The sequence below is a fragment of the Electrona antarctica genome (genome assembly GCF_951216825.1).
Source record: "Electrona antarctica genome assembly, chromosome: 22".
NCBI classification, from domain to species: Eukaryota; Metazoa; Chordata; class Actinopteri; order Myctophiformes; family Myctophidae; genus Electrona; species Electrona antarctica.
This window is the reverse complement of record NC_136805.1, coordinates 34,256,732-34,282,863: the sequence shown is the minus strand read 5'-3', so window position 1 is coordinate 34,282,863 and position 26,132 is coordinate 34,256,732. Positions and strand designations below refer to the sequence as shown.

Genomic DNA, 26,132 nt, shown 5'->3' with positions numbered 1-26,132 from the left:
CTTCTGGGGGGGGGGGGGGCAGGGGGGCTGGAACAACATATTTTCAGATGGGGGTCGGTGGCCAATTACTTGTATTTTTGGGGGTCCTTGACATGAAAATGTTTGAGAACGACTGACATAGAACGTTTTTCAGAAAACTGTCATGAAGACATTTTTTTGAATTTTGACCTCAGCTCAAGTACTTTTTCCACCTACTGTTGTCCTCCTGTGCAGGTCCATGGTTTCTCCACTGACGAGCAGTCCCCAGAGCCGGTGGACCTGGTGCGTTTCTCTCCCATGCGCTCCCATCGCTACAGCATGCCCTTCGTACCGCCAGGCTACAGCAGCACCATGTCTGCACGTAAGTCCCCTTGGCCTCTCCCTCCAGTTGGAGGCTACAGCAGCACCATGTCTGCACGTAAGTCCCCTTGGCCTCTCCCTCCAGTTGGAGGCTACAGCAGCACCATGTCTGCACGTAAGTCCCCTTGGCCTCTCCCTCCAGTTGGAGGCTACAGCAGCACCATGTCTGCACGTAAGTCCCCTTGGCCTCTCCCTCCAGTTGGAGGCTACAGCAGCACCATGTCTGCACGTAAGTCCCCTTGGCCTCTCCCTCCAGTTGGAGGCTACAGCAGCACCATGTCTGCACGTAAGTCCCCTTGGCCTCTCCCTCCAGTTGGAGGCTACAGCAGCACCATGTCTGCACGTAAGTCCCCTTGGCCTCTCCCTCCAGTTGGAGGCTACAGCAGCACCATGTCTGCACGTAAGTCCCCTTGGCCTCTCCCTCCAGTTGGAGGCTACAGCAGCACCATGTCTGCACGTAAGTCCCCTTGGCCTCTCCCTCCAGTTGGAGGCTACAGCAGCACCATGTCTGCACGTAAGTCCCCTTGGCCTCTCCCTCCAGTTGGAGGCTACAGCAGCACCATGTCTGCACGTAAGTCCCCTTGGCCTCTCCCTCCAGTTGGAGGCTACAGCAGCACCATGTCTGCACGTAAGTCCCCTTGGCCTCTCCCTCCAGTTGGAGGCTACAGCAGCACCATGTCTGCACGTAAGTCCCCTTGGCCTCTCCCTCCAGTTGGAGGCTACAGCAGCACCATGTCTGCACGTAAGTCCCCTTGGCCTCTCCCCTCCAGTTGGAGGCTACAGCAGCACCATGTCTGCCCGTAAGTCCCCTTGGCCTCTCCCTCCCGGTTTCCGCCCTAACCACCCACAGTCTTTTGTTGGGTTACAACAATCGTCTCATCAATGATTCTCTTGATTAATCGAATAATCAAGGGCAAGGTTTTTATTTCATTATTTATTTTATTTTATATAGATATATCGGCAAATCCTTTTTTTTAAATATAAGACCTTATATTACAGGACTTTGTGGTCCAAGTACGCACAATACTGTGTGTGTGTGTGTGTGCGCGTGCGTGCGTGCGTGCGTGCGTGCATGCGTGCGTGCGCACCCGTGCATGTCAAGTACTCAATCCTAGAAATAATAAAATCTTGATTTAGGGTTTGAAGTGATTTTGATCAGCCTCTAGGATAAATAAATAACATATTATCATCTCTGCTTCTGACTCTCTCTCTCCCTGTTCCGTGGTGTCTCCGATCCTTTGGGCGTGCAGACCCTCCCCATCGAGGCCTGGCCCCCTGCCCCGCTGTGACGGCTGTGATGAGGAACCCGGTCTACACCGCCTGGAGCCACGAGATCCAACCCCCTCCTCCTCCTCCTCCTCCTCTTCCTCCACCTCCTGGTCCAGGGGTCCACCCACAGTCACACACCAGGTGAGATCCGAACCCCCTCCTCCTCCTGGTCCAGGGGTCCACCCACAGTCACACACCAGGTGAGATCCGAACCCCCTCCTCCTCCTGGTCCAGGGGTCCACCCACAGTCACACACCAAGTGAGATCCGAACCCCTCCTCCTCCTCCTCCACCTCCTGGTCCAGGGGTCCACCCACAGTCACACACCAGGTGAGATCGGAACCCCCTCCTCCTCCTCCTCCACCTCCTGGTCCAGGGGTCCACCCACAGTCACACACCAGGTGAGATCCAACCCCCTCCTCCTCCTCCTCCTCCACCTCCTGGTCCAGGGGTCCACCCACAGTCACACACCAGGTGAGATCCAACCCCCTCCTCCTCCTCCACCTCCTGGTCCAGGGGTCCACCCACAGTCACACAGCAGGTGAGATCCGAACCCCCTCCTCCTCCTGGTCCAGGGGTCCACCCACAGTCACACAGCAGGTGAGATCCGAACCCCCTCCTCCTCCACCTCCTCTAGTCCCTTTTGGTGTTTTAAGCGTTATGTTATACTTTAGCTATTGAAAAATAGCAGATCTGATATTTTTGGAAAAATCGTGAACATGCATTCTTTCAGAGCAAACCTTTTTTAATTCAAAGCATTGTTTCTGGCGGTCCCTGGAAAAACATATTTTCATGGGGGTCTGCGGCCAAATACACACAACAATTCTGGGGGTCCTTGACATGAAAAATGTTGAGCACCACTGGCATGGAAAACCTTTTGGATATATTTTTTTAATCGTCCTCGGGTGTAAATGGGTTAAGTACTTTGTGATCCCAACGATATGTATAGTTCTGGACATTGGTGTGGATGGATGGCCCTTAACTCATATGTATAGTTCTGGACATTGGTGTGGATGGATGGCCCTTAACTCATATGTATAGTTCTGGACATTGGTGTGGATGGATGGCCCTTAACTCATGGCTTTTCCCTCCAAATCTAGTCCCCAGCATCAAGGACGCCTCAGTCTGGACCTCAGCCACAAACGCTCTGGAGGAGAGTTCTCTGAGACTGCCCACGGTCACCCAGCACCACACAGCACCAACTCCCTGCCCTCCAGCGCCAGACTACTGGGTAAATACACACTGAAGCCAGTGCTTTTTTTTTCAAGGCCCATTATTTATTTGGCGTTTGAGCCACAGACCACCATTTGATGAGATGTAGTAGCCTCTCAGACCCAAAACGAAAGAATATTTTGTTGTCGTTGGATACGATGTTGTGCACAATTCCATGGTGTATTGATGTTGGTACCATTAGGAGAGACAACAGGAAAACGATCAAAATAACAATTCCTCTACATTCTCTGATTGTGTAGACTTCTTGTAAATTAACTAATTCAAATGTTTAACAATAATGTCACTCTTGACTGAGAGCGTAAAATGAAACCCAATGGACCCGTATGGTTTCATTTTACGCTCTCAAGAATGAAAGATCTATGAGAGTCAATTCGGTTACCAACTCTCCATGATTTAGCTGGGGACCACCTGGGACCCACTCAAGGACCACTTGTGGTCACCGCACCACTGGTTGAGAACCACTCCACTAAGTAGCAGTGTCCATCTATTAATAGATTCTGTAACTGATGTTATAATGGGGTCATAGTTTGATGGAATCGACTCTCCTACATTGTCGGTTCTCTTTTTTCCCAAATAAGTAAATCCTTAAAAAAAGTCTCTCAGATTATTTTGGATTTGGTGTCGTTCACCTTGTAGCCTGAAAATTCACCAAAACACCTGATTAGTTCCATAAGGGATGGCAGGGACTGAACTAGATTTCTCAAACACTAATATATTTGATTATTATTGTGTAGTTTTGTGTCTGTCTCTATTTTTATGATTGTATTTTAATCAAATAATGGAGAAGCAGCCCTCAGCTCTACTGCACTGTATGTAGGCCTAAACGACCAGATTTTCCTTGCCTAACATGAGCTGTGAATATTGACTTTATCTCTCTAGGATCTTCCACTACTTTACAGTTCAGGACGGAACGCATTAAACTCCCAACACCACGGTATCCACGTGCAACTGGCTCTGACAGAGGTAACTATGGAGTAACTCTTAACTCTAACCTCAGTCTTTACCGGACACATAAGTAAACATAAAGAATAGTTGTTGTACAGCGCTGTTTCACATTGTTTTCACTTCGGCGACAGTACTTTCACTTCCGTGTTTCCTAGTCGCCTACTCACGGTACACAGTAGGGCTTTCACTTCTAGTGATTTTTACTAGTTGACTAGTTAGTTGCCTAGTTTACTAGTCGACTAGTTGTTTAACTAGGCCTACCTATTATGTATAGGTAGGCCTATAATTAAGGCCTACAAAAACGGGGAAAACGAGGTCGACTAGTGGATTTACTAGTCGACTAGTTGAATAGTCGACTAGTTGCTTAAAGCCCTAGTACACAGTACATAGGAAATGTCCATATTGCCTCCATTGCATGGTCTTGATAAGGACCATATTGTTGATTATCGGGTTGTAAATGACGGCGGTCTTGTGTGTTGTCGGGACGCCGTGTCCAGGCTCTCTGTCTCACTCAGAGTGCAGCAGCCCCACGCCTCCTCCCATGTCCCCCGTCAACCTGATGGAGACGTCGTCCTTCGGCAGCACCCCGTCGTCGCAGAGCTCCATCTCCATCTCCACGACGCTGCCTCCCAGGATCTCCGTCAGCCCCGCGCCGGTCGGAGACAGGCCGCGCAGCGACAGGTAGATAGATGCCCCACACGGGATGCTGCACATGCAGATCCGACACACCAAAGGTCCGACATGCGGACACAACGGTCGGACATGCGGTCGAACAAGCGCTGCTGCCGTGCTTGCGGTTATGGTTAGGTTAGGGTTTAAGGTAGGTTGTCGTTCTAATGACGACAACCTACTATTGGTTCTAATGTCGGACCAATAGTATGTCGGAACTAAAGCCTGTACCCACACACACATACACACCTTATTCAGTGTGTCCTTAAAAAAATGCGTAGTGAATATTTTTTACTACTTTTCCTTTTCCTACTACTTGTTTTCCCCCCAAAAAATTTTTTTCAGACGGTAAAAATATTCACTTAGGGGGGAGGGGGAAGGACTGGGGTGGTGGGGTGACATTTTTTTTTTTCAAAAGAATTTCAGGAAAAATAGTGCCCTATTAAGTATTAGGGCTGAAGTGATTCATTCATTATGTAAGTTTGTGTCCCTGTGAGACACAAAATGTATCTTTTGGGGTCTCGAGCTAAAACGTTTGTGAACCCCTGTGGGCTTATTTATAGAGGGTATGCGCGTGACATCATCATCTTCATACCCGGAAATTATGTGGGAACGCCTGCTGAGTAGCAATTGAATAACTTGCCTGCATCAGCGTAAATGCTAAATGGTGCATTTATTTGTCCAAGGCGCTTTACAGAGATTGTGCATTACATACACCCATTCACACACCGATGCCGGAGGAAACCATGCAAGGCACCAACCTGATAAAGTCCTTTTTTGAAACAGTAAACAACAGCGTCCCACTTTTCTTAGCAGGCCACGTCGTTAGCAGGTTCACCTTCCATCTATCATGCTCCCACCTGCCAATCATGTGATGCTCCTCCCCCCCACGTCACTATACTAGATCAGTGGTTCTCAAAGTGTGGTCCGGGGACCCACAGGGGTCCTTGAGGAGGGGTTCCAGGGGGTCCCCCTCCCAGCTAAATGATTCATAGTTGGACCTTACCGGTCTGTAACTTTGAGAGTTCTGGGGGTCCTTGGCCAAATGCATAATATACCAAATTAGGCGTCCTTGAAATGAAAGATGCTTGAGAAGCACTGGTGTAGATCTAGATGATAACTTCTCTCTTCTCCCTCGTTTCCTTCTCAATCTCTACCTTCTCACAGGCGCCCCCTGCAGGCAGACAAGCATAAGTTCTTCTCTTTAAAAAGCTTGAGGTGTGTCCCCTTCACACGCCTTGCATGAATCGGCAGGCAGATAAACTCCAAGCGCTGCTCGGAGCAAACATTGCCCCCCACCCTTGATACGTCTGTGAACATTCCATACACCATGCTTTCAAAGAGACTGAGCACAGTACTCAATTTTTTGTTTGACAGCCCTGAACGTTTGTTCGAATAGACGCCGTTGCCTGTGAAAGGCCTCGTTCTTTTTGGTGCGCTTCTGATTAATTCAGAGTGCTGCTAAATCTTGTACTGTATGATCGCATGACTTGGAATCATCTAGAATGCGATTATTCGTGCATGCTTGGCTCGTCTCCGTTTCTGCACGTTGAAACCTTGTAACAGGGAGCGCATCTTTATTTATGTCAGTCTAGGGAGCTGCGTTGCTTTTCACTGCTACAGCATGAGACCGATCCCTTTTACTCTCATAGCAGTCTCTTTTGCCTTTAGTATTATATGGTATGTTCTTGTTCTTGCTTGACGTTTTGCATCGTCATTCCCATCAGTCTTTGTGGTGTTCCTCAGAATGTGACTGTAGTTTAAGCACTTGTCTTAAAGAGAACAGCGAATAGACTATTTGACATTGGCACAAGTGCCTAGGAGATTTATCTTGGAGCTTGGAGTAAAAACAGTGCCAATAATAGTGCAATATATCTATTATGAGTGACTCAGTTCATCTGTGATGATTCAGATGATCTGCAAACCCTCAGTACCGTTCGCTCTGTATTTGGTCTCTGCTATTCATTTCCCTCTACACCAAAACCTCTTTGCCGATCTTGTGAGATGGTAGATCTGATATTTTCTGCGAATGTATGTCCCCTGCAATAGGGAGGCTAAAGGTTCAAGCCAAGTGTTTAAAATGACCTTTACCGTTCCCTCCCCCTGCCCCCCCCCCTCCCCCGAAAAGGCCCTATTTAGAAGAACCACGCAACGTGACGGTGCAGAAAGGGGCGGAGCCACTCGGCATCTCCATCGTGAGCGGCGAGAACGGCGGAGTGTTTGTGTCCAAGGTGACGGGGGGCAGCATCGCCCACCAGGCCCGCATGGAGTACGGCGACCAGCTACTGGAGGTACTTATACACTAACTACTACTAACTACTACCCACTACACGTTTCTACGATTTGATAATAGCCGATCTACAAGCTCACAATGCGTCACATCTGCTGCTATTTTCAAAATATCTTTTTATACATTTGAAAACTTGTGTGATTTCAGTTCAACGGGATCAACCTGCGGAACGCCAACGAGCAGCAGGCGCGGCTGGTGATTGGCCAGCAGTGTGACACCGTCACCATCCTGGCTCAGTACAACCCTCACATGTTCCAGCTGGGAAACCACTCCCGCTCGGGGTAAGGAAACCACTCCCGCTCGGGGTAAGGAAACCACTCCCGCTCTGGGTAAGGAAACCAATCCCGCTCTGGGTAAGGAAACCAATCCCGCTTGGGGTAAGGAAACCACTCCCCCTCGGGGTAAGGAAACCACTCCCGCTCTGGGTAAGGAAACCAATCCCGCTCGGGGTAAGGAAACCACTCCCGCTCGGGGTAAGGAAACCACTCCCGCTCTGGGTAAGGAAACCAATCCCGCTCGGGGTAAGGAAACCACTCCCGCTCGGGGTAAGGAAACCACTCCCCCTCGGGGTAAGGAAACCACTCGCGCTCGGGGTAAGGAAACCACTCCCGCTCGGGGTAAGGAAACCACTCCCGCTCGGGGTAAGGAAACCACTCCCCCTCGGGGTAAGGAAACCACTCCCGCTCGGGGTAAGGAAACCACTCCCCCTCGGGGTAAGGAAACCAATCCCGCTCGGGGTAAGGAAACCACTCCCGCTCGGGGTAAGGAAACCACTCCCGCTCTGGGTAAGGAAACCACTCCCGCTCGGGGTAAGGAAACCACTCCCGCTCGGGGTAAGGAAACCACTCCCGCTCTGGGTAAGGAAACCACTCCCGCTCGGGGTAAGGAAACCACTCCCGCTCGGGGTAAGGAAACCACTCCCGCTCGGGGTAAGGAAACCACTCCCGCTCGGGGTAAGGAAACCACTCCCGCTCGGGGTAAGGAAACCACTCCCGCTCGGGGTAAGGAAACCACTCCCGCTCGGGGTAAGGAAACCACTCCCGCTCGGGGTAAGGAAACCACTCCCCCTCGGGGTTAGGAAACCACTCCCCCTCGGGGTAAGGAAACCACTCCCCCTCGGGGTAAGGAAACCACTCCCGCTCGGGGTAAGGAAACCACTCCCGCTCGGGGTAAGGAAACCACTCCCGCTCGGGGTAAGGAAACCACTCCCGCTCGGGGTAAGGAAACCACTCTCGCTCGGGGTAAGGAAACCACTCCCGCTCTGGGTAAGGAAACCACTCCCGCTCTGGGTAAGGAAACCACTCCCGCTCTGGGTAAGGAAACCACTCCCGCTCTGTTATTTAGATTTTGCCTGTTATCTCTCTGTTACCACATCAATCAAGCATGGAATTGTGAACAAATTCGTATCCAACGATAACAAAATTCATTGGTCTTGGGTCTGCAACGCTAAATCTCATCAAATGGTGGTCCGTGGCTCAAATAACGAAAATATAACGGGTCTTGATATGAAAAAGTTTGAAAACCACTGGTCTAGACTCTCGCGTTCTCGGCCTTAATACGCCTTAATAATAAGGTCTTAATGGACCGTTAAGGAAAAGATGATTTTTTTTTGTCCCCTCAGCTCTCAGATAGAGTCCAGCGGCAGCAGTCAGCTGAGCCCGGCAGACAGCGGCGCCACCACGCCGGACAACATGTCCGCCATCGACACGCTGAGCGAGCAGGACGAGGAGGGCACCATGACGCCTCCGTCCAAACAGACCACGCCCGCCACCAGCCCCCACAGCTCCTTCAGGTAAACGTCCAAACAGACCACGCCCGCCACCAGCCCCCACGGCTCCTTCAGGTAAACGTCCAAACAGACCACGCCCGCCACCAGCCCCCACAGCTCCTTCAGGTAAACGTCCAAACAGACCACGCCCGCCACCAGCCCCCACAGCTCCTTCAGGTAAACGTCCAAACAGACCACGCCTGCCACCAGCCCCCACAGCTCCTTCAGGTTAAACGGGCATATCTCCTAGCGCCGCATGGGTGTCCAAACCTTATTCCAAGGGGACCATTATTAGTAAATATTTACACTTTTTCTTTTGGTCCTTTTAAACGTCTGTAATGCATCTTTTGTCGCCCCCCGTTGCTAGGCAACGCCTTGGTCAGAGCTCCCGGACATGTTTTGCGCATGCGTGCAGCCACTTCACTTCCTTGTTTTCGGGCCGGCAAAACTTACCGCTGTTACCGGTATATCTCTGAATCTATGGCACTCTCCATGGTTTTGATCAGAACGCCGATGTTCTGTCCTAATTTCTGACTTAACCAAGCATCTCGTTTGGAATATTAACCCGTCTAAAGAGAGATCAGACGAGGTAGCGCGAGGTAGTAATGGAACATTATACCTCCCGGTTTTGGGGGGGAAATGGAAGGCGGGCTTTTCAGATCTGCCCATCTGCTTGGCACTCTAGCGCCTTTTATTCTGAAAAGTTCCCCAGCTAAAGTAGTGTTAACTCAATATTATGCGAGATCTCTCGTGTTTACATGGTCTGCTTCTCTCTCAGGCGGCCTGACACAGGGTCCCGCAAGGCCCCGGAGCCGCCCCGCCTGGTGAGGCTGAAGAGGACCCAGGTAGAGCTGGGGGTTCAGATCTGTGGTGGTAACCTCCATGGGATCTTTGTGGAAGGTGTGGATGATGACAGCCCTGCCAAGAGCCCTGAAGGTCTCCTGCCTGGAGACTTGATATTGGAGGTAGCAGCAGCAGCATTGAGTTATCCTCCTTTTAGCATCCGGCGAAAGCCATCATGATCATTGCATTTTTGTATAGTTTATTTGAATCATAAATAAATGAGTAGAACTGGCACTCTATCTAGTGGATGGCAGGTGCAGGACCAAACCGTGGATAAGGCATTTTAAAAAATAGAAATCTGCACACTGTAACTTTGTAAAGCTCCGAGTCAAGACTTTATTATAGATTAACGTTTCTATAATACAGTACGTTAATAATATATAATAAAACCTTGACTAGGAGCTTTACAAAGTTACAGTGTGCAGACTTCTATTTTTGTCTCCACCAGGCCGAAGGCATGGGGAGAGAGTATGTTTTGCACTCCGTCCGTGTGTGTGTGTGTCCGTCCGTCCTTCCGTCCGTCTGTGTACAGCTAATCTCCGGCACCGTTAACCCGGTCGATGCCAAACTTTGCACACACACTCCCTGGATGCCAACGATGAACCTCTGCCCCACATTTTCCAGAACGGCCTGTTATAGCGCCACCATGAGGCAGCTTTTCACATGTTTTACCTAAAACTGCACCGATCTGCGTGAAACGTTGCATGCACACTCCCTAGAGGCCAAGGACAAACCTTTGACCTGCATTTTCCACATCTGCCTTTTAGAGCGCCACCAGGAGGGCAACTTTTGTAAAACACATTTTTTGATATTACTCCTCCAGATTCTGTCCAAAAATCTCACAAATCGTTACACAGTATCTCTATGGTCATGTGCTCAAGTCGGATCTGTCCGATATTTCATATTCCATCCTAATTGGCTATAATTGGCTTTCACAGTTTGCAAGATTGCCCCGTTTTGAACAAAAGCCTCAAATCATGAACGCAGCATGCAATTTATGTGAAATCTTTCACACATTTTCTTACTAGGCTGAGGAATATATCCCACCCTTTTCACATTGGCCTGTTATAGCGCCACCAACAGGTTGATTTTTGCAAAACACATTTTTGGAACAAAATGCCTCAAATCATCCAATTGCCATCAAAGGCGTATGAAGAAATGGCACCCTTTTCACATTGGCCTATTATAGCGCCACCAGGAGGCCACAACCTGACCTGCCCTGGTGGAGACCTGTGCCCCGAGGGGCACTTTTTCTAGTTTATATCTATTGTCAGACACACATACTGTGTAATATACACTGGCATTATGGATAGAACAGTAGTAATAATAAAGGAACAATAGACAAATACCCAATATCTGCACTGCGTCTGTTATCTGTCTGGCTGTGTAAATTATGACCACTTTTCCCACTGTTTGTGTTTTAATTAATGTGCGTGCGTTACGAACAGTACAATGGCGTCCACATGAAGAAGAAGACGGCGGAGGAGGCTTACCTGGAAATGTTGAAACCAGCTGAGACGGCGACGTTTAAAGTCCAACGTTGTGCGGAAGATCTGGCCATGGTCAAAGCGTCCCCGGGAGACGGGTTCTTCGTTAGGTAAAGTTGCTAACATAACGACACACGCCATGATGTTTTTGTTTTTTCCATTTCATAATCGTGCCTCGTCGTCTGACATCAGGAAAAACATCGATGACACTTTGAATGAACCTCTCCCTAGGCCTGTCACAATAACTACATAATCATCTAGTCGCATAATTTGCATAATTGTCACAATCGTTGAGACCATGTTGAAACATTTTCATACGTGACACTTTGAGACGTGTTGTAAGCTTGTACATCAGCTATTTCTGCTATGTTTTAAAACCTTTTTTTTAAGTATAAAAATAATGTCTTAGTATATTTCAGTTATTTGACATATCTACCCTTGATTACGGAGCAAACAGAAATGTATTCTTTATTCATATGTTCCAATGTTCAATGCCAAAAAAACACAATTAAATCGTCAATCGCAATTATTTGTGAGACAATTAATGAATTGTGGACTTTTAATTGTAAATGGTGCCAGCCCTAACCCCCCCCGTCTGTCCACACAGAGCACTTTATGAGCGGGTGGCGGAGGTGGAGCAGGAGCTGAGCTTTAAGAGAGACGACATCCTGTACGTTGAAGACACTCTGCCCAGCGGAAACTTTGGCTACTGGGTGGCCTGGCAGCTGGACGAGAGCGCACGCAAGATGGAGAAAGGGCAGATTCCTAGTAAATACCTGTAAGGAAGCAGTGGATCTCAACCGCTTTTTTTTGTTGCTTTTTATATATTTTTTTGGCGTTTTTTGCCTTTATTGATAGGGTACACTAATCAGATAGGAAAGGGGGAGAGAGATGGGGAGTGACACGCGGCAAAGGCCGCCGGGCTCGGGAGTCGAGCCCGCGGCACGCCGTCCGGCTGGCTTGGTAGCCTAGGTCAGGGGTTCTCAACGTTTTTGGCCGGGGACCCCCGAAAATGCTTTGGCAACGTCTCGGGACCCCCGCCCCCTCCCGACCCCCAATATAAATTGACTGCTACAATAACCTTGAACCATTTTGGGCGGGAACCCCTTTTGGTGTTTTAAGCATTGTTATAATTTAGCTATTTAAAAATAGCAGATCTACAAGCTCATAGCGCGCCACCGAGTGGCGCGCTACGAGCTTGTAGGTCTGCTATTTTTGAAAAATCGTGATTTTTTTTTTTTTTTTTTTTATAATTTGGGGACCCCCTAAAATAATTTGGCGACCCCCCGAGGGGTCGCGACCCACGGGTTGAGAACCCCTGGCCTAGGTGCCCAGGCAGTTGAGCTTACCGTCCGGGCTCAACCGCTTTTTTTAAAATGTCAATCTTCAGTATTAATTTAACTCTTGAGAGTGTATGAATGGAGGAAAAAAAATCTTGAGTATTTCTTCCAAGCTTTTTAAAACCAGGAAAGCATCTGTGTCATTTTAGATTTTTGCATTGGCTGTTCAAAAGCAGCAGATATAAGGCCTTTTCAGACGGGGAGAGACTGACGTGCCTAGTAATTCATTTTCAATGAAAGGCGTGAGTTTATTTTTGGACCAGGGCCAGTATAGGGCACCAACACACAGGTTTATAGGTTTTTTATTTGTATTGAAATCTCCATAGGGCGATTTTATGTCGCTTCATATAAGAACTGTGTTTGAAAAATAAACCGACCACCCCGGCGTTTCTGTCAGGGGAGTGGCTGTGCGTCGTTAATGATGTCCATTCATATTTGATACAGCCAGTTTCTAGAGAAAATGGAATTAATGTGACCGCAAAAGCCTTGAAACTACATATGAATGCAATGTCGCTGAGCATATACGTCACGCCCAGCTGTCAACATATTGCGTTCCTGAGATTCCTCGTTGACGTAAGCTCAGCTGGTGGTGACTCGACTCGTACTAACCACGATACATTATATATATAAAAATAAACGTAATTAACATTCAGTTTCTGTTGTGCGACGGGCTGCGGGCAGAAGCAGCCTACCCGGAAATGTAGTCTCTGGGTTGTTTGGCTCGTTTCTAACGCTTATTTTGTTACTCTTTGGGTATATTTGTACATTTCCACCTTCAGTCGATGCTTCATATCCATATGAGTGAAAAGGCCGGGGTGATCGGTTTATTTTTAAAACACTTCTTATATGAAGCGACATAAAATCGCCCTATGGAGATTTCAATACAAATAAAAAACCTCTAAACCTGTGTGTTGGTGCCCTCTACTGAAAGTGACATCAGGACTTCGGTGCTCTATAGTGGTGACCTTTTTTTTTCACGCTATGCGCACCACGCCCCTCATGAGCAGACCTGTCGCTGACCCAGGCGACCATGCCTTTCAGACGGGGAGTGAGTGAAAAGAAAAATCTTTAAAGCGTGAGAACTACGGATTTAGAAGGCATTTGTAGAATCAGCCTTGGGTCTTTAAATGGGCTAACAAGTCACATGAACACTCTGTCATCTCCCCACCACCAGAATGGACCAGGAGATGTACAGGAGACACAGCGTGCCCGACATGAAGGACGAGAACGGCGCCAGCAAGACGCTGTCGGCCGCCGCCCGCCGCTCCTTCTTCCGCAGGAAGCAGAAGCACAAGCGCAGCGGGTCCAAGGACGGCAAGGACATGATGGCGCTGGATGCCATCAGCACCGACTCCTTCCCCATCACGGACGGTGAGGAATTTAAGCAATATTGCACTTACCGTCATTAATGGCACGCCTGCGTTGTGGCAGGAATATAGGCGATATGCGAGTTCCGTAAGCAGCGCAGAAGCAGCACTTTAGAGATCCAGGAGATCATGTGATCGCAAGATTTCCTCTGCAGTTTGCTTCATTTTTCTCTTTCTTGGGAAAACGCCTGTATCTCGGCTCTCTTCTTCTCCTTGACATTTTTGGCCAGACATGCTATTTTCAACAGACTATAACTAGAGAACGGATGGTTGCTTTGACAAGAAAAAAAGCAGAATCACATGCAGAGAAAGCCTTGTCTAGCAACGACCGGGGGATCGATCAAACTGGAGATTAAGTAGTCGACGAACATTTTTCGTCATAGTTTTGGTCTACTGACGTGATTTCTTTCTGTCTCTCTCTCTGTCCAGAGGGAGTCAGCCTGGCGTACCAGCGGGTGCAGAAGGTGGAATGCTCGTCCCCTAGACCTGTGCTGATCTTGGGGCCTCTGGTGGAGGCCAGTAAGGACATGCTGGTTAAAGAGGCCCCTGAGAAGTTCTATCGCTGCCTGCCTGGTGAGCTCTAGTCTCTTGGTTCAGTGTGTGTGTGTGTGTGTGTGTGTGTGTATGTGTGTGTGTGTGGGGGGGGGGGGGGGGGGGGGGTAGGGGGAGAGGACCGTGCCCCTGATGACAGTAAAGTGACAATTTAAGGAGGTAAGACCTTTTCAATACCTTTAAAAAGTAAATAAAAGTAAAGTAAATTACTGCATCAAAACTAATCAACAAACGATACTGTAAAACTAGTAAAACATTGGCCAAAGTAATGTAAGAAAGTGAAAATTGCAGTGCGATGTTTGTAGATCTGCCATTTCCACAATATTTGTGTCAAACTAAATGCAATGCCTCAACTCCTACATTCCAAGTGCTTGTCAAGGTGAGGTGAGGGTGGGGTGGGGGGGGTTCCCCCCCAGTTCATATTCTGATTCTCTTAGGGGGCGTCGCGACCCGAATAGACACTGTTGGTTTGCTTTGTTTATAATGTCGTGGGTCATTTATTGTCAGCACATCTCGTTCGTTAGTTGAACAGGATTAGGGTAGCAAAGCAAGACTTCAAACGTAATGCTAGTGGGGTAGCAAATGGGTATTAAAGGTAGAGATACACTTGAAAACGACACGTTTTAATGTTCCTTCAACTTATTCAACATGTTTTTTGCTTTCCAGAGGTGATGAAGGCGTCTCAGCAGGCAATTGAGCGAGGGGTGAAGGATTGCGTTTTCATCGACTTCAAACGAAGGAGCGGCCACTTTGACGTGACAACTGTCGCCTCAATTAAGGAAATCACAGAGAGGGTACGCCGTGTGCAGTGTGTCCAGGCCTGTGTGAACTGAGTAACTAGAAACATGTGACCATCTCTCCATAAAGTGCACACTTCTGTGTGGGAATAGATTCAATTACACACTGTTGATAATAAAACAACATCATTTAATTGCTTATAATTCCCAGGCCAGTTGTACATTAGCTTGTTGTATTTATTAATTTAATATACCGGTATAGTAAATGAATAAATACAATAGAGGGTATGCGCGTGACATCATCATCATACCTGGAAGTTATGCGGGAACGCCTACTGAGTGACAGCCCCATACATCCAAACAGAAAAGTTTGATTGCATTAAATGACTTTAAACAACATTAAATTCACTTTGCCACTTGATTTGCCACTCGATCTGCCATTCACTTTATGCATACACATACCCTCTATAATCTAATTGGCACTAACTTGGCATTTTAAACGGTTATCATCAAGGTGCTAGATTTTGCCGTCGTGATAATGAATTTTTTTTTTAAACTTTTTTTAAGGGTAACTGTTGTATAATCGCAACATTACACTCGAAGGTTGTGCTTTACCTAGATTTTTGGCACTTCCTGCAGCGTTCCTGCAGCAAGGCTGATTATTGTCGTGCCAATAATCAACGGTAAAGCACACCCTCTCGTGCAATATTGCTTTAAACATTTGGAAACAAGCCCAAGTAAGCACTGATACACTTTAGAAACAAGTGCAAAAAATACGCAGTGTACTGTGTGTGTGTGTGTGTATTCAATTTTCCCAGCCCATTTCTCACGTTTTGTCCTATTCTCTCTCGTAGAACTGTCACTGTTTGCTTGACATTGCTCCTCACGCCATTGAGCGACTCCACAGCGTTCACATCTACCCAATCGTCATATTCATTCGCTACAAAAATGCCAAGCAGATAAAGTGAGTAGTTCACGACATTATGGATGTTTGTATTGTTTTTTTATTATTATTTTCTTTTCTTTGCTACCTAAAGAAATGTCACGACTGTCTACTGTCAAGTGCTCATGTTGTCGTGGTTGTTTCTCTGCCATTTGATTTCATGTCATTGATTGTTCTGGAGAATGTTCGAAACACACACACACACACACACACACACACACACACACACACACACACACACACACACTAGCTGTATTATGATGATTTTGGGCTTGACAGTACAGTACAGTACAGTACAGTGACAGTATAGTACATTAAAGGGACCCCCCGGGGATCCCCACACGGTAACTCTGTCATTTCTCGGTCGTTTCGGACGCGGGCGGCTTGCCGGAACTGGGCCGGCACACTGGGCTCGTTCCTGTGGGTGTCTAAGTTCCAGGGACTTCACTTCACACGGGTGTGATTTTTACCTTCGTCTGGAGACTGGAGAGCATCAGCAACCCAATATGTCAACCGCATACTTAACCCATTTTGACCTGAGATCAGATTCTAAAAATGTCTTCTACATCCTGACAGTTTTCTAAAAAGCTATGTTTCTATGTCAGTCGTTCTTCTTTCATTTTTTAAATGCGATTTTTCAATAGCTAAAGCATAACATAATGCTAACACCAAAAGGGGTTCCCGCCCAAAATGGGTTAATGCCATGGAAAGATCCAGCATAATTCTAGATTAGATCAGACACGGATGCAAATAGATGCCATTTTAGTAGCATTCTTTACTTGTTATGTTTTTTAAACACGGTAAATGAAAATGTGCACATATTTGTATGGCGCTACTTGAATTTGGAAGTCCTACATGTCATTGTCTTACAGTCGTAGACCACATGACATGCCCCCTAAAACAAATAAATCAAATATTAAAAAAACATTTTTGGGGGGGCATGGTGGCACAGTCGGTAGTGCTGACGCCTCACAGCTAGAAGGTCCTGGGTTCGATAACCGCTGTGGGCGCTGGCGGCGTGTCCTCTCCTCCGCGTCATCAGTGCCCATACCCGAGGCGGGGTTGGCGAAAGGAGTTTGCATGTTCTCCCCGTGTCTCCTAGGGTGGGTAGGTACCCTCACAAAAACATGCAGTAATCCTGGTCTCTAAACTACGCGCCCCCTCCATCAGGGGCACCTGATGGAGGAAAGGAACTGGTGATTGACATCAAGAAGGGCCTGTCGGCTCACTTCACGGCATCTATAGTAGGCAAACCCACAATGCTAGATCTTGTTGAGCTGGTCATTCTAAAAGTATAGTTCTCAAGTCCAAAATGTGGGAAACCCTGTCTTACAGTGTCTATCCAGTGCCATTGTCTTCATATCAGGTTACAGTATTTTTATATGGTTTGTGATCTTGTTTCCCTCCTCAGAGAGCAGAAGGATCCTCTTTACCTGCGGGATAAAGTCTCTCAGAAACATTCCAAGGAGCAGTTTGAGACTGCACAGAAAACAGAGCAGGACTACAGCAAGTTCTTCACAGGTGAGTCATGGCATTATCAACTTTGCACTCAAGATATCCAACTAGAAAAAGTTCCCCTCGGGTTGCCGGGGCACAGGTCTCCACCAGGCCATGTCAGGTTGTGGCCTCGTGGTGGCGCTATAATAGGCTAATGTGAAAGGGCCAATGTGACATTCTTTACCTATAACTGCACCACCATTGGAATGGAACACCATTTTGAATGGAACACTCCCCCCTGCTGTTGTTTTTCAGGTGTCGTACAAGGAGGCAGTCTGTCCTACATTTGCACTCAGATCCTGACCATCGTGGAACAGGAGCAGAACAAGGTCCTGTGGATCCCAGACGGAGCGCCGTAGCGGAATCGTCTGCGTCACTCGTCGTCGACCGTCACCCCCGGCAACCAGCGGTGGTGGTTCTCGACCCCCCCCCCCCCCCCCCCCCACCAGCCCTCGATCCCCCAGACCCCCGCCCGTTCGATAACGCAGTGGTTCCCAAACTTTGTCATGTCAAGAAAAGTTCCCAAACTTTTTCATGTCAACCCATAAGAGGATGAATCTTTGACATGCATTAGGCTACGGACCCCCAATTTATATTGTAAAATCAATGTATATTTTAACCCAATGGATCCATTTGGTTCCATTTGTACACTCTCAGAGTTACAGACCCATAAGGGTCCATTTGGTTCCTAATTATCATTTAGCTGGGGGACCCCCTGGAACTCCCTCAAGGACCCCACTTTGGGAACCAGTGCGATAACGCATTACTACACCACGGAGCCCCCACCTCACCACCATGCAAGTCTTCATCTCTGGGAACCCAATCTTCGCTGTAAAAGACTTTTCACTCTTGAGTGTCGTTTCCCTTTGTTTGCTCTCAGAGTAAAACAAGAGACACACAGAGGTGTCCATGTTATGTGGACCCCCTGGCGGTCCGCGGACCTGATGCTGAGAACCTGACGTGACGTGCAGTATGGTACACCGTGAGGGCGTCGCAGCCCTGGACAAAAAAAAAGCGAAAAAAAAACAATGCTACTGTACGACACGTTCTCACCACACAACTATAGCAATATCCGGTTTGTAATAGCACTGATTCTATTAACCCCACTCCAGTAGTGACGTACAGCCGGTAGCCATTTTTGTTTACACTAGTATTTCACGTTAACGCATACTTGAATGTTTTGGTTTTCCTTCTAACGCTGGCATCTCCTTTTATTCTTTTTTTATATTCCAGGAATATTCAGGACCACAGGTAGACTGCATTGATGATAATATGCATTTAAGTCAGTCAAGACGTAACCACTTAATCCCTCTCTATGCATAGTAAAACAGAGCTTTGTAGCGACTGTACTTGGTACGCATTTTTTATTTTATTTTTCTCCAATACCAACACCAAATCTCTTGGACAAAAGAAATAGCCGATCTACAAGCTCACACAGCGCCTACGCGTGGTGGCTCGCCAGTATTGTCGAAGTACTCTTTTTTTCTTTTCTTTTTTTAAGATATTTTTTTGCGGCTTACGCCTTTTATTGGTTTTTGAAGGGACAGACAGTAGGCTGACAGGAAACGGGAGAGAGATGGGGGAAGACATGCAGTAAAGGCCGTGTCGGGCTCGGGAGTCGAACCCGCGGCACACTGCGACTGGATTACCAGTCGGGTGCCCAGACGGTTACGCCACCGCCTGGGCCTTGTCGAAGTACTCTTGAGAAAACGACAACGCATTGATCCCCGAGAGCTCCCGATAAGCAGGTTGGTGCCAGTGTGTGGATGGGGTCAATGTAATGCAACGTTGTGACGCACTTTGAATAAAGGCGCCACGCTATATATAGATAATAATGAATTGCATTTTATAGCGCTTTTCCAAGTGCTCAAAGCGCTTTACAATGGTTCATTCATTCATACATTGGGAGGTGACGCGGCGCACACCAATTACCTTGTAGATCTGCTATTTTTGGCGAAGGTCCCCCCCCCCCCCCCCCCCCGAATAGGGATCCTGGGGTTCAAGTGGTTAATACAGCTGAGGACAGAACGGACAATGGGTCTCCCCTCTTCGTATATTCCTATATATGTTTTTGCCATAATTTAATTTGTCCAGTCACATCGCAGACGGTTGGTTATGAATCCCTATTTTTGGTAGACAAATTATAGCGTATTATATTATGTAGTTTATTAGGAAGAAGCTCATTTTCCGTTCCGTTCCGACACATTTGGGCAAATCTAAATCATCCACTTTGTTGCAGTCCAAGCAGCGCGCACGTGCATGTCCTCTCCTTAATGATCTGCCATGGCCTGATTCTGTCCTCAAGCTTGAAACTCATTGTGCCAAAAGAAAGAGGTCTTTACTTATTTTTTTTTTTACAATAATGTCCTTCCAGTCATGTATTTACACCAAGATATTATTCATTTTAATTTGCGTTACAGGTACGTTAGTTTTCACTTTATGGATTAAATTGTATCTAAATATTGTGCTGATATTACCAATATTGATTTAAATACTTGTCCGTTGCTCCTGTTTCTGAAGTGGATTATTTAAGAAGGGATCTTTTATTTCGTTTGTCGGGTAGAAACCTTCCATCTCCATATTTCAACCGTTTTAATAATGAATGCCCTACTTCAGTGGTTCCCAATTTTTTTCATGTCAAGGACCCCCAAATTGACACTAATCAGCCCCATTAGAAAATATATGCCAGGGACCCCCATAAGAGGATGGTTTTTACGGCTCTAGCAGTGATTCTCACCCTGTTTCATTTCAAGGACCCCCAGTTTGACATGCATTAGGCTACGGACCCCCATTTAATGGAATTTCTATATCTTGGACCCCCAATTTATATTGTAAAATCAATGTAAAGTTAACTCAGAGTGTACAAATCGAACCAAATGGACCCCAATGGATCCATTTGGTTCCATTTGTACACTCAAAGTTACAGAGCCATAAGGTTCCATTTGTACACTCTCAGAGTTACAGACCCATAAGGGTCCATTTGGTTCCTAATTATCATTTAGCTGGGGGGCCCTCAAGGACCCCTGGGGGTCCCCGGACCCCACTTTGGGAACCACTGCCCTGATCGTCACACAAACACAGTGAAAATAGCACATCTACAAACTCACAACGCAACACATTGTGAACGTGTAGATCGTCCATTTTCACTATTTTAACGAGTTTTACAAACTAATTTTAAAAAAGGAAGGGTTTTGGACATACACGGTTTCCACCCCGACAGTGTCTCGTTTCATGGCTGTCTGTCAACTGTATTTACAAGCACGACTTTTGGCTTGTCCGTCACATTGTCAACATTTCATCTTTTCAGCTTGGATGAAGCAGTCCTGATTGCTTCTGAATGAAATCTAAAATTTGCATCAAATGTTAAAAGAAAATAAATACTGTTAATATAAAGGAAAGTGTTCACATTTCTATACCAAAATGTTCTGCTAGTTGTGATGTTTATATTTAATAACAGGCATAGGTCATTTATAAAACACTCCTTACATGTCATATTTAAATAGATATTTGATTGCAATCAAACTGTTTTAATTGTCAAAGGTGTATTGAATTAGTAGTTTAAACCTGTAATCTCTGATTTGATTTTGTTTATAGCCTACACTATTGATTGATTTCCCCCTGGGTATGTCTGGAGGGGGCATTCAACACAAACTTTCATTGGATATTTGGGTGTCGTCAACAACTGATTCCTGGTAAGCAATCTGAAGAATTCTATTCTGGCTATACTGTATGACTGGTTCAGAAACCTTTCATGTCAAGGACCCCCAAATTGACACTCATTAGAAAATATATGCCAAGGAATCCCCATAATTTTTTTACGGCTCTGGCAGTGATTTTCACAGATTTTCATTTCAAGGACCTCCAGGTTTGACCTGAATTAGGCTACGGACCTAGCCTGGATCCAGCCCATAGACCCCGCCCACTCTGAATGGACTGCATCTCTTGCTTCAAGAAGCTTCAGAGTCTGAGAATCAGGCTAGTAATGTGCTGCCTGCTAGCATGTATAAAAGTTAATTTTGTGGCCAGTAGGTAATTTCATGAGTAGAGCTGTGAGCTCTTGAGTCTTTCCATAAACTGGACAACTATTTTAGACTGGGAGTACATGTAGAGAATAAGTTCATCCAAATGTCACTTACAATAACCGTTTAACAGTAGCTGGAATCCTCTGGGTAAAGTAGAGGTAGTGTATATTGGTAACGATAAAAATCCATTTGTTTGGTTTAGCGACATCATGTAACAGGATCCTCTGGATCATATACTGTACCTTGTGTGCAAATGAACCCTTAGAGGTTGAGTTAAATGAACATTCAGGTATTTAGCATATACTCAGTTTATTCTCCAGGTACAATACAAAACAATAACCGGTAATAATATACAATGAAACTATTAAGAGGTAATAAATTATAATATAACAAATTTAATCAGAGGTAACGACAATATACAAATAACAGCTAATATACAATAAAACGTAAGAGGTAATAAATTATGTATATATACACACAGTAATAATTAATATAGGGTAGGTGACTTTCTTTGGTTCAATTCAATTTTACTCAAGTGACAAATCACAAGTTGCTGTGCGCAAAGCTTGAATTATCCTCTATCTGCAAAGTGTTTGTTTCATAAAAATCCACTATAGACTTGTTATGAGCTACTTCCTGTCAAGAAATTCCTTGCAGGTGATTTCTTTTCCCAAGTATTGGAGTTTAGAAGCACTCGTTGTCGAGTGATATCGAACGAGCACTCCCAAACTCTGACACTTGAAAAAAATAACCTGCACAGAATTTCTTGACAGCTCAATAGGACGTTCCCACGAACAGTTAATGGCTCTCCTCTATACTATATTCACCACAGGTAATATAATAACATACAATAAAACCACCATCACCAGCAGTAATAATATACAATACTACAATAAAACTATTAATAATCACAGGTAATAATATATATATTATCAAATAAAATGTATAGGCTACAGTAATAATTCATTCAGTGTCATTGTCAATTCAGTCACTGGCAATTCCGCATGTCTCTACTGTGGTCCAACTGCTCCCTGTTGACAGGCATCGTCTTAATTCAAAATGTTGGACTTAAAGCTGTAGGAAATACTTTAACATAGTGGTTACAAAGGTATTAATTGATTGCCTGTTGATTGCCTGAATCCTGTGCTGGGAGTTTCGGTCTGGTTCTGGTGAATATTAAGTGTTGGTCAGGGTATTGGGGGGCCACAAACTAGCAATTTGTTTTGTATTGTCGACCTATGTCTACCATATAGTGCAACTTTCATTGGACTTTTACCCCTCTGTCACAGGGAAGTGATGGAACTGTTTAAGTGCTGCTGTCGTAGTGATACTGGACACACAAAACAATGTTCCGTGTGACAGAGCGTTCCAAGTTGGGCAATAAGGTGGGGCCCCAGACCCCCACCAAATGACTGGAACTACTTAATATTCACCTAAACCAGACCAGAATTCCCACCCAGAATTCCCACTCAGGCAATCAATTAATACCTTTGCGACCACTATATTAAGTAGTATCTACACAGCTTTAAGTAAAAAATAATATGAACTAACCCTTTAATCTTGTTCCATGTTGAGACATGCCAGTAAATGCATAGGTGTATGACAGTATGGGCCTGTTGCAGTCTGTTCTGTACAGCATTCAGTAAAGGGCAAGGCCACAAAGCCTCAGGAGTCTGTACTGGTCCCAAGCTAGCCCCTTTCGGGACCCTCGGTTAACTTTTCTGTATTTTGGGCGGCAGGTACCGTAGGGTAGGGTCCCTTGAAGGTTAATCCTCTCTCAAATAGACACAGCTGTACCACTGTCTGGTCACGGACACCTGCGGCGTCGCTTGAGTGTTGATGAGATGTTTAGATGCAGAGTAGCAGTAGGAGACGGCGGAAACGTGTGCGAAGCAGCATTAATCGGCGTTGCCATTAAGTATTTTTAATCTATTTTTGAAGTTTTGGTTTCTCTGAAATTCTCTTTCTAACTTCCTTTATTTATTTTTATCAGAAATCAGAATGGATCTTGAAGAGGGTTGCAGTCCTCGACAAGTCTGAGATAATCATTATCTCATGAAAACCTATTCATCATGTTCTGAAACTTAATTTCTGAAGTAACATACCGCACCGCGACTGGCTATAGACCTAGTTACTGCTTCTGATTGGCCGACCGCGTACATGCCATGCTGGATGAAATATGTCAATATTATCTTTGGTTGATTTCAAAGTATTAGCTCCGTTTGGAACCTCAATATTTACGCTGCTACGCTTTAGCTCCGAGATGAGGTTCTGTTCCGTGTCAGGATATCCCTGCACAGGCTGAAATGGACTCTAGCTGGGTGGGTCGAGCCCGTCAAACATTACTCTTTTCAAAAAGTAAAGGTATCAGCGCCGAGATACAGTTGATAGACTTAAGGCCGGCATGTAAAATTTTAAGTCTGGCGTAAAACAACCGCTTACAAAGCGGCTGTTTGTCAGCCAGTACCATGTTTTCCCAATGCAATCTATATTGAGGTTCCAAACGGAGCAATCAAAAATATATAAGAACACATGTTTCCTCTTAAACTGTGTTTCTAAAAAATGTCTGAGCCTAGAGCCTAATAGAGGAGTTGCGATATTGAGGGGCAGAAAACAGCCCGTTCATGTAGTCGCACTAGCCCATAGACTCCAATGCATTCCGTAAACTTCCGGTTGTCCCCATTCAATAGAAGTCTATGTAGAGGAGCCACCATTGGACTGGCCCCATGAAGTGAACAGAGTTTGCGTAACTTACTCTATGGCTCTGGATACAGCAACGTGCAGCTAGCCAATCGTGGTGCGGGAGGCGGTACATGAGAAGCCAAAACTTCAAAAATAGATACAAAATAGCCTACTTAACGGCAACGCCGATTAACGCTGCTTCGCACACGTTTCCGCAGTCTACTGCTACACTATACATCTTTGAAACATCTCATTAACACTCCGGCGACGTGGCAGGTGTCTGTGACCGTCACCAGACAGTGGTACAGCTGCGTCTATTTGAGAGTGGATTACCTTTAAAGGGACTCTAGGGTACCGCCGTCTCATCCACGATGTCTCTGGCTCATCCACGATGTCTCTGGCTGGGTCTTTGCATGCTATTGGTCAGCCATTTCCACACCATGCTTCCAGAACGTGTCAGACCGGCTGGTGGAGAGCTGAACCGCAGCAAGCTGAACGATGCCCGAGGCTGCAGGCTGGCCAACATGGGCTGATGGGCTCTGTGAAGGCTCCGTGAAGAGGCCTGGTCCACGGTCACACTCGACGGCTCCATGGTCCACGGAACTGCGGAGTGGAAGACAAAAGAACTCCGGGGAGTGGCCCCCCGGATGTTGAGTTAGTGGCAGGCCTTAGAAGGTTTTTAATCTGGTTAAGAAATACAAAAATAATAATTATAATATAATATAATATACTATATACATACACACACACACACACACACTTATTGCTATAGTGTTTTTTCAGTAACAAGAGTTTTGATGTCTCTCCAGCTTTCTATTAAACAGAAAATGCATTTTCAGAGAATGCAGTCAAAATACAGATTAAACAAGTGTAATTCTAAAGTGACAAAGAATTGAGTAGACAAAATTGGAACTGGAACACTAAAGATTAAGGTGATAAATGGAGCTACTCTCTCCTGCTTGGCTGAAACGAGAAATGTATTTTCTGTTTATTAGAGCTGGAGAGACAGGGAGACCCCTGTTACTTAACAAACACTATAGTCTATAGCAATGATTACTGTCAATATCAGAATATTCATGAGTTTCAAATGTTGTCCTATGTCTGCCAAGTCGGGACCAACACAGGTGTTTCAAATTTGTCTGATTGGCATGATAAAACTATGTTCTACAATCAGACAATATGATACACCTGTGTTGGTCCCCATTCCCCAACATGGCAGGTGTAGAACTACATTTGAAACGCATGAATAGTGATTTAACCTTTTAACAAAACACTTTTTGTTTTAACCAAAAAATAAAACTTACCGTATGAGTAGCCCTAGGAGTCTTGTCCTGGCTAGACTTGTCCCAACCATCATCATCATTTTTCGACCGCGTGAGCTTCCCCGCGTTGAGTCAAATTAAGCCGCAGGCTCCACTCCCTTCCGTCAATTCCTTTAAGTTTCAGCTTTGCAACGGGCGCTGCCCGGCGCCAGACTTCCCGGTCCTTCATTGCCAACCAAGCCTCATGTCCCAACCAAGCCTCATGTCCCAACCAAGCCTCATCCCCGACGTCTCTGGCTGGGTGTTTGCATGCTAGTGTTGTTCAGCCATGTCCACACCCTGCTTCCAGAACGTGCCAGACTTGAAGACCTGAACCGCTGCAAGCTGAACGATGCCCTAGGCTGCATGCTGGACGAAGCCCGAGGCTGCAGGCGGGCCAACATGGCGATGTTCATGGCATCGTTCGCTTTCTTTGGAACTCCTTTCATCACCTCCAAAGCGTCCTTAATCTCAACTCCCTCTCCCTCCTCACAGCAGGACAACAAGTCTTTAAGCAGGAGCTGGTACTTTGTGATCCTCTGTATGGGTTTGATGAGACAGGAGTCCAGAGAACTGGCCCAGCTCAAACCATATTTCGCCTGGATATGTTTGAAGTAGGCCCCAGCGTGTTCCACTACAAGTCGACTCGAGGCAGGCTTGTTCTTGCAGTAGTCCACGTACAAACGGTCGAACTGACCTGCCCACGCCACAAAGCAACGTCCCACATCCGCTGGTAGACGGCAGTTGACCAACTCCCCTTGGAAAACATGGCTGTGGAAGTTGTATATGTCCTGGATGTTACCGAAGATGACGGTTTCCTTGTTGCGGATGCCCGCAGGCTTCTCGTCA

The 26,132-nt window shown here is 46.2% G+C and overlaps 1 protein-coding gene across 2 annotated transcripts in view; it reads left to right on the top strand.

Annotated features, from left to right (window-relative positions):
* Positions 1–20,848, top strand: part of LOC306915621 (disks large homolog 5-like) — a 67,145-nt gene extending 46,297 nt beyond the window's left edge. For both annotated transcript variants that reach the window (XM_079493071.1, XM_079493070.1), the window contains exons 21-37: positions 214–340; positions 1,590–1,749; positions 2,708–2,838; positions 3,720–3,803; positions 4,283–4,466; positions 6,583–6,745; positions 6,892–7,025; positions 8,366–8,536; positions 9,291–9,477; positions 10,804–10,952; positions 11,450–11,620; positions 13,357–13,553; positions 13,979–14,122; positions 14,768–14,895; positions 15,693–15,802; positions 17,193–17,302; positions 17,534–20,848. In XM_079493071.1, the coding sequence (XP_079349197.1) occupies positions 214–340; positions 1,590–1,749; positions 2,708–2,838; positions 3,720–3,803; positions 4,283–4,466; positions 6,583–6,745; positions 6,892–7,025; positions 8,366–8,536; positions 9,291–9,477; positions 10,804–10,952; positions 11,450–11,620; positions 13,357–13,553; positions 13,979–14,122; positions 14,768–14,895; positions 15,693–15,802; positions 17,193–17,302; positions 17,534–17,637 (2,454 nt within the window). In that variant the 3' untranslated portion in view covers positions 17,638–20,848. The remainder of the gene's footprint in view (positions 1–213; positions 341–1,589; positions 1,750–2,707; positions 2,839–3,719; positions 3,804–4,282; positions 4,467–6,582; positions 6,746–6,891; positions 7,026–8,365; positions 8,537–9,290; positions 9,478–10,803; positions 10,953–11,449; positions 11,621–13,356; positions 13,554–13,978; positions 14,123–14,767; positions 14,896–15,692; positions 15,803–17,192; positions 17,303–17,533) is intronic.
* The last annotated feature ends 5,284 nt before the right edge of the window (positions 20,849–26,132 follow it).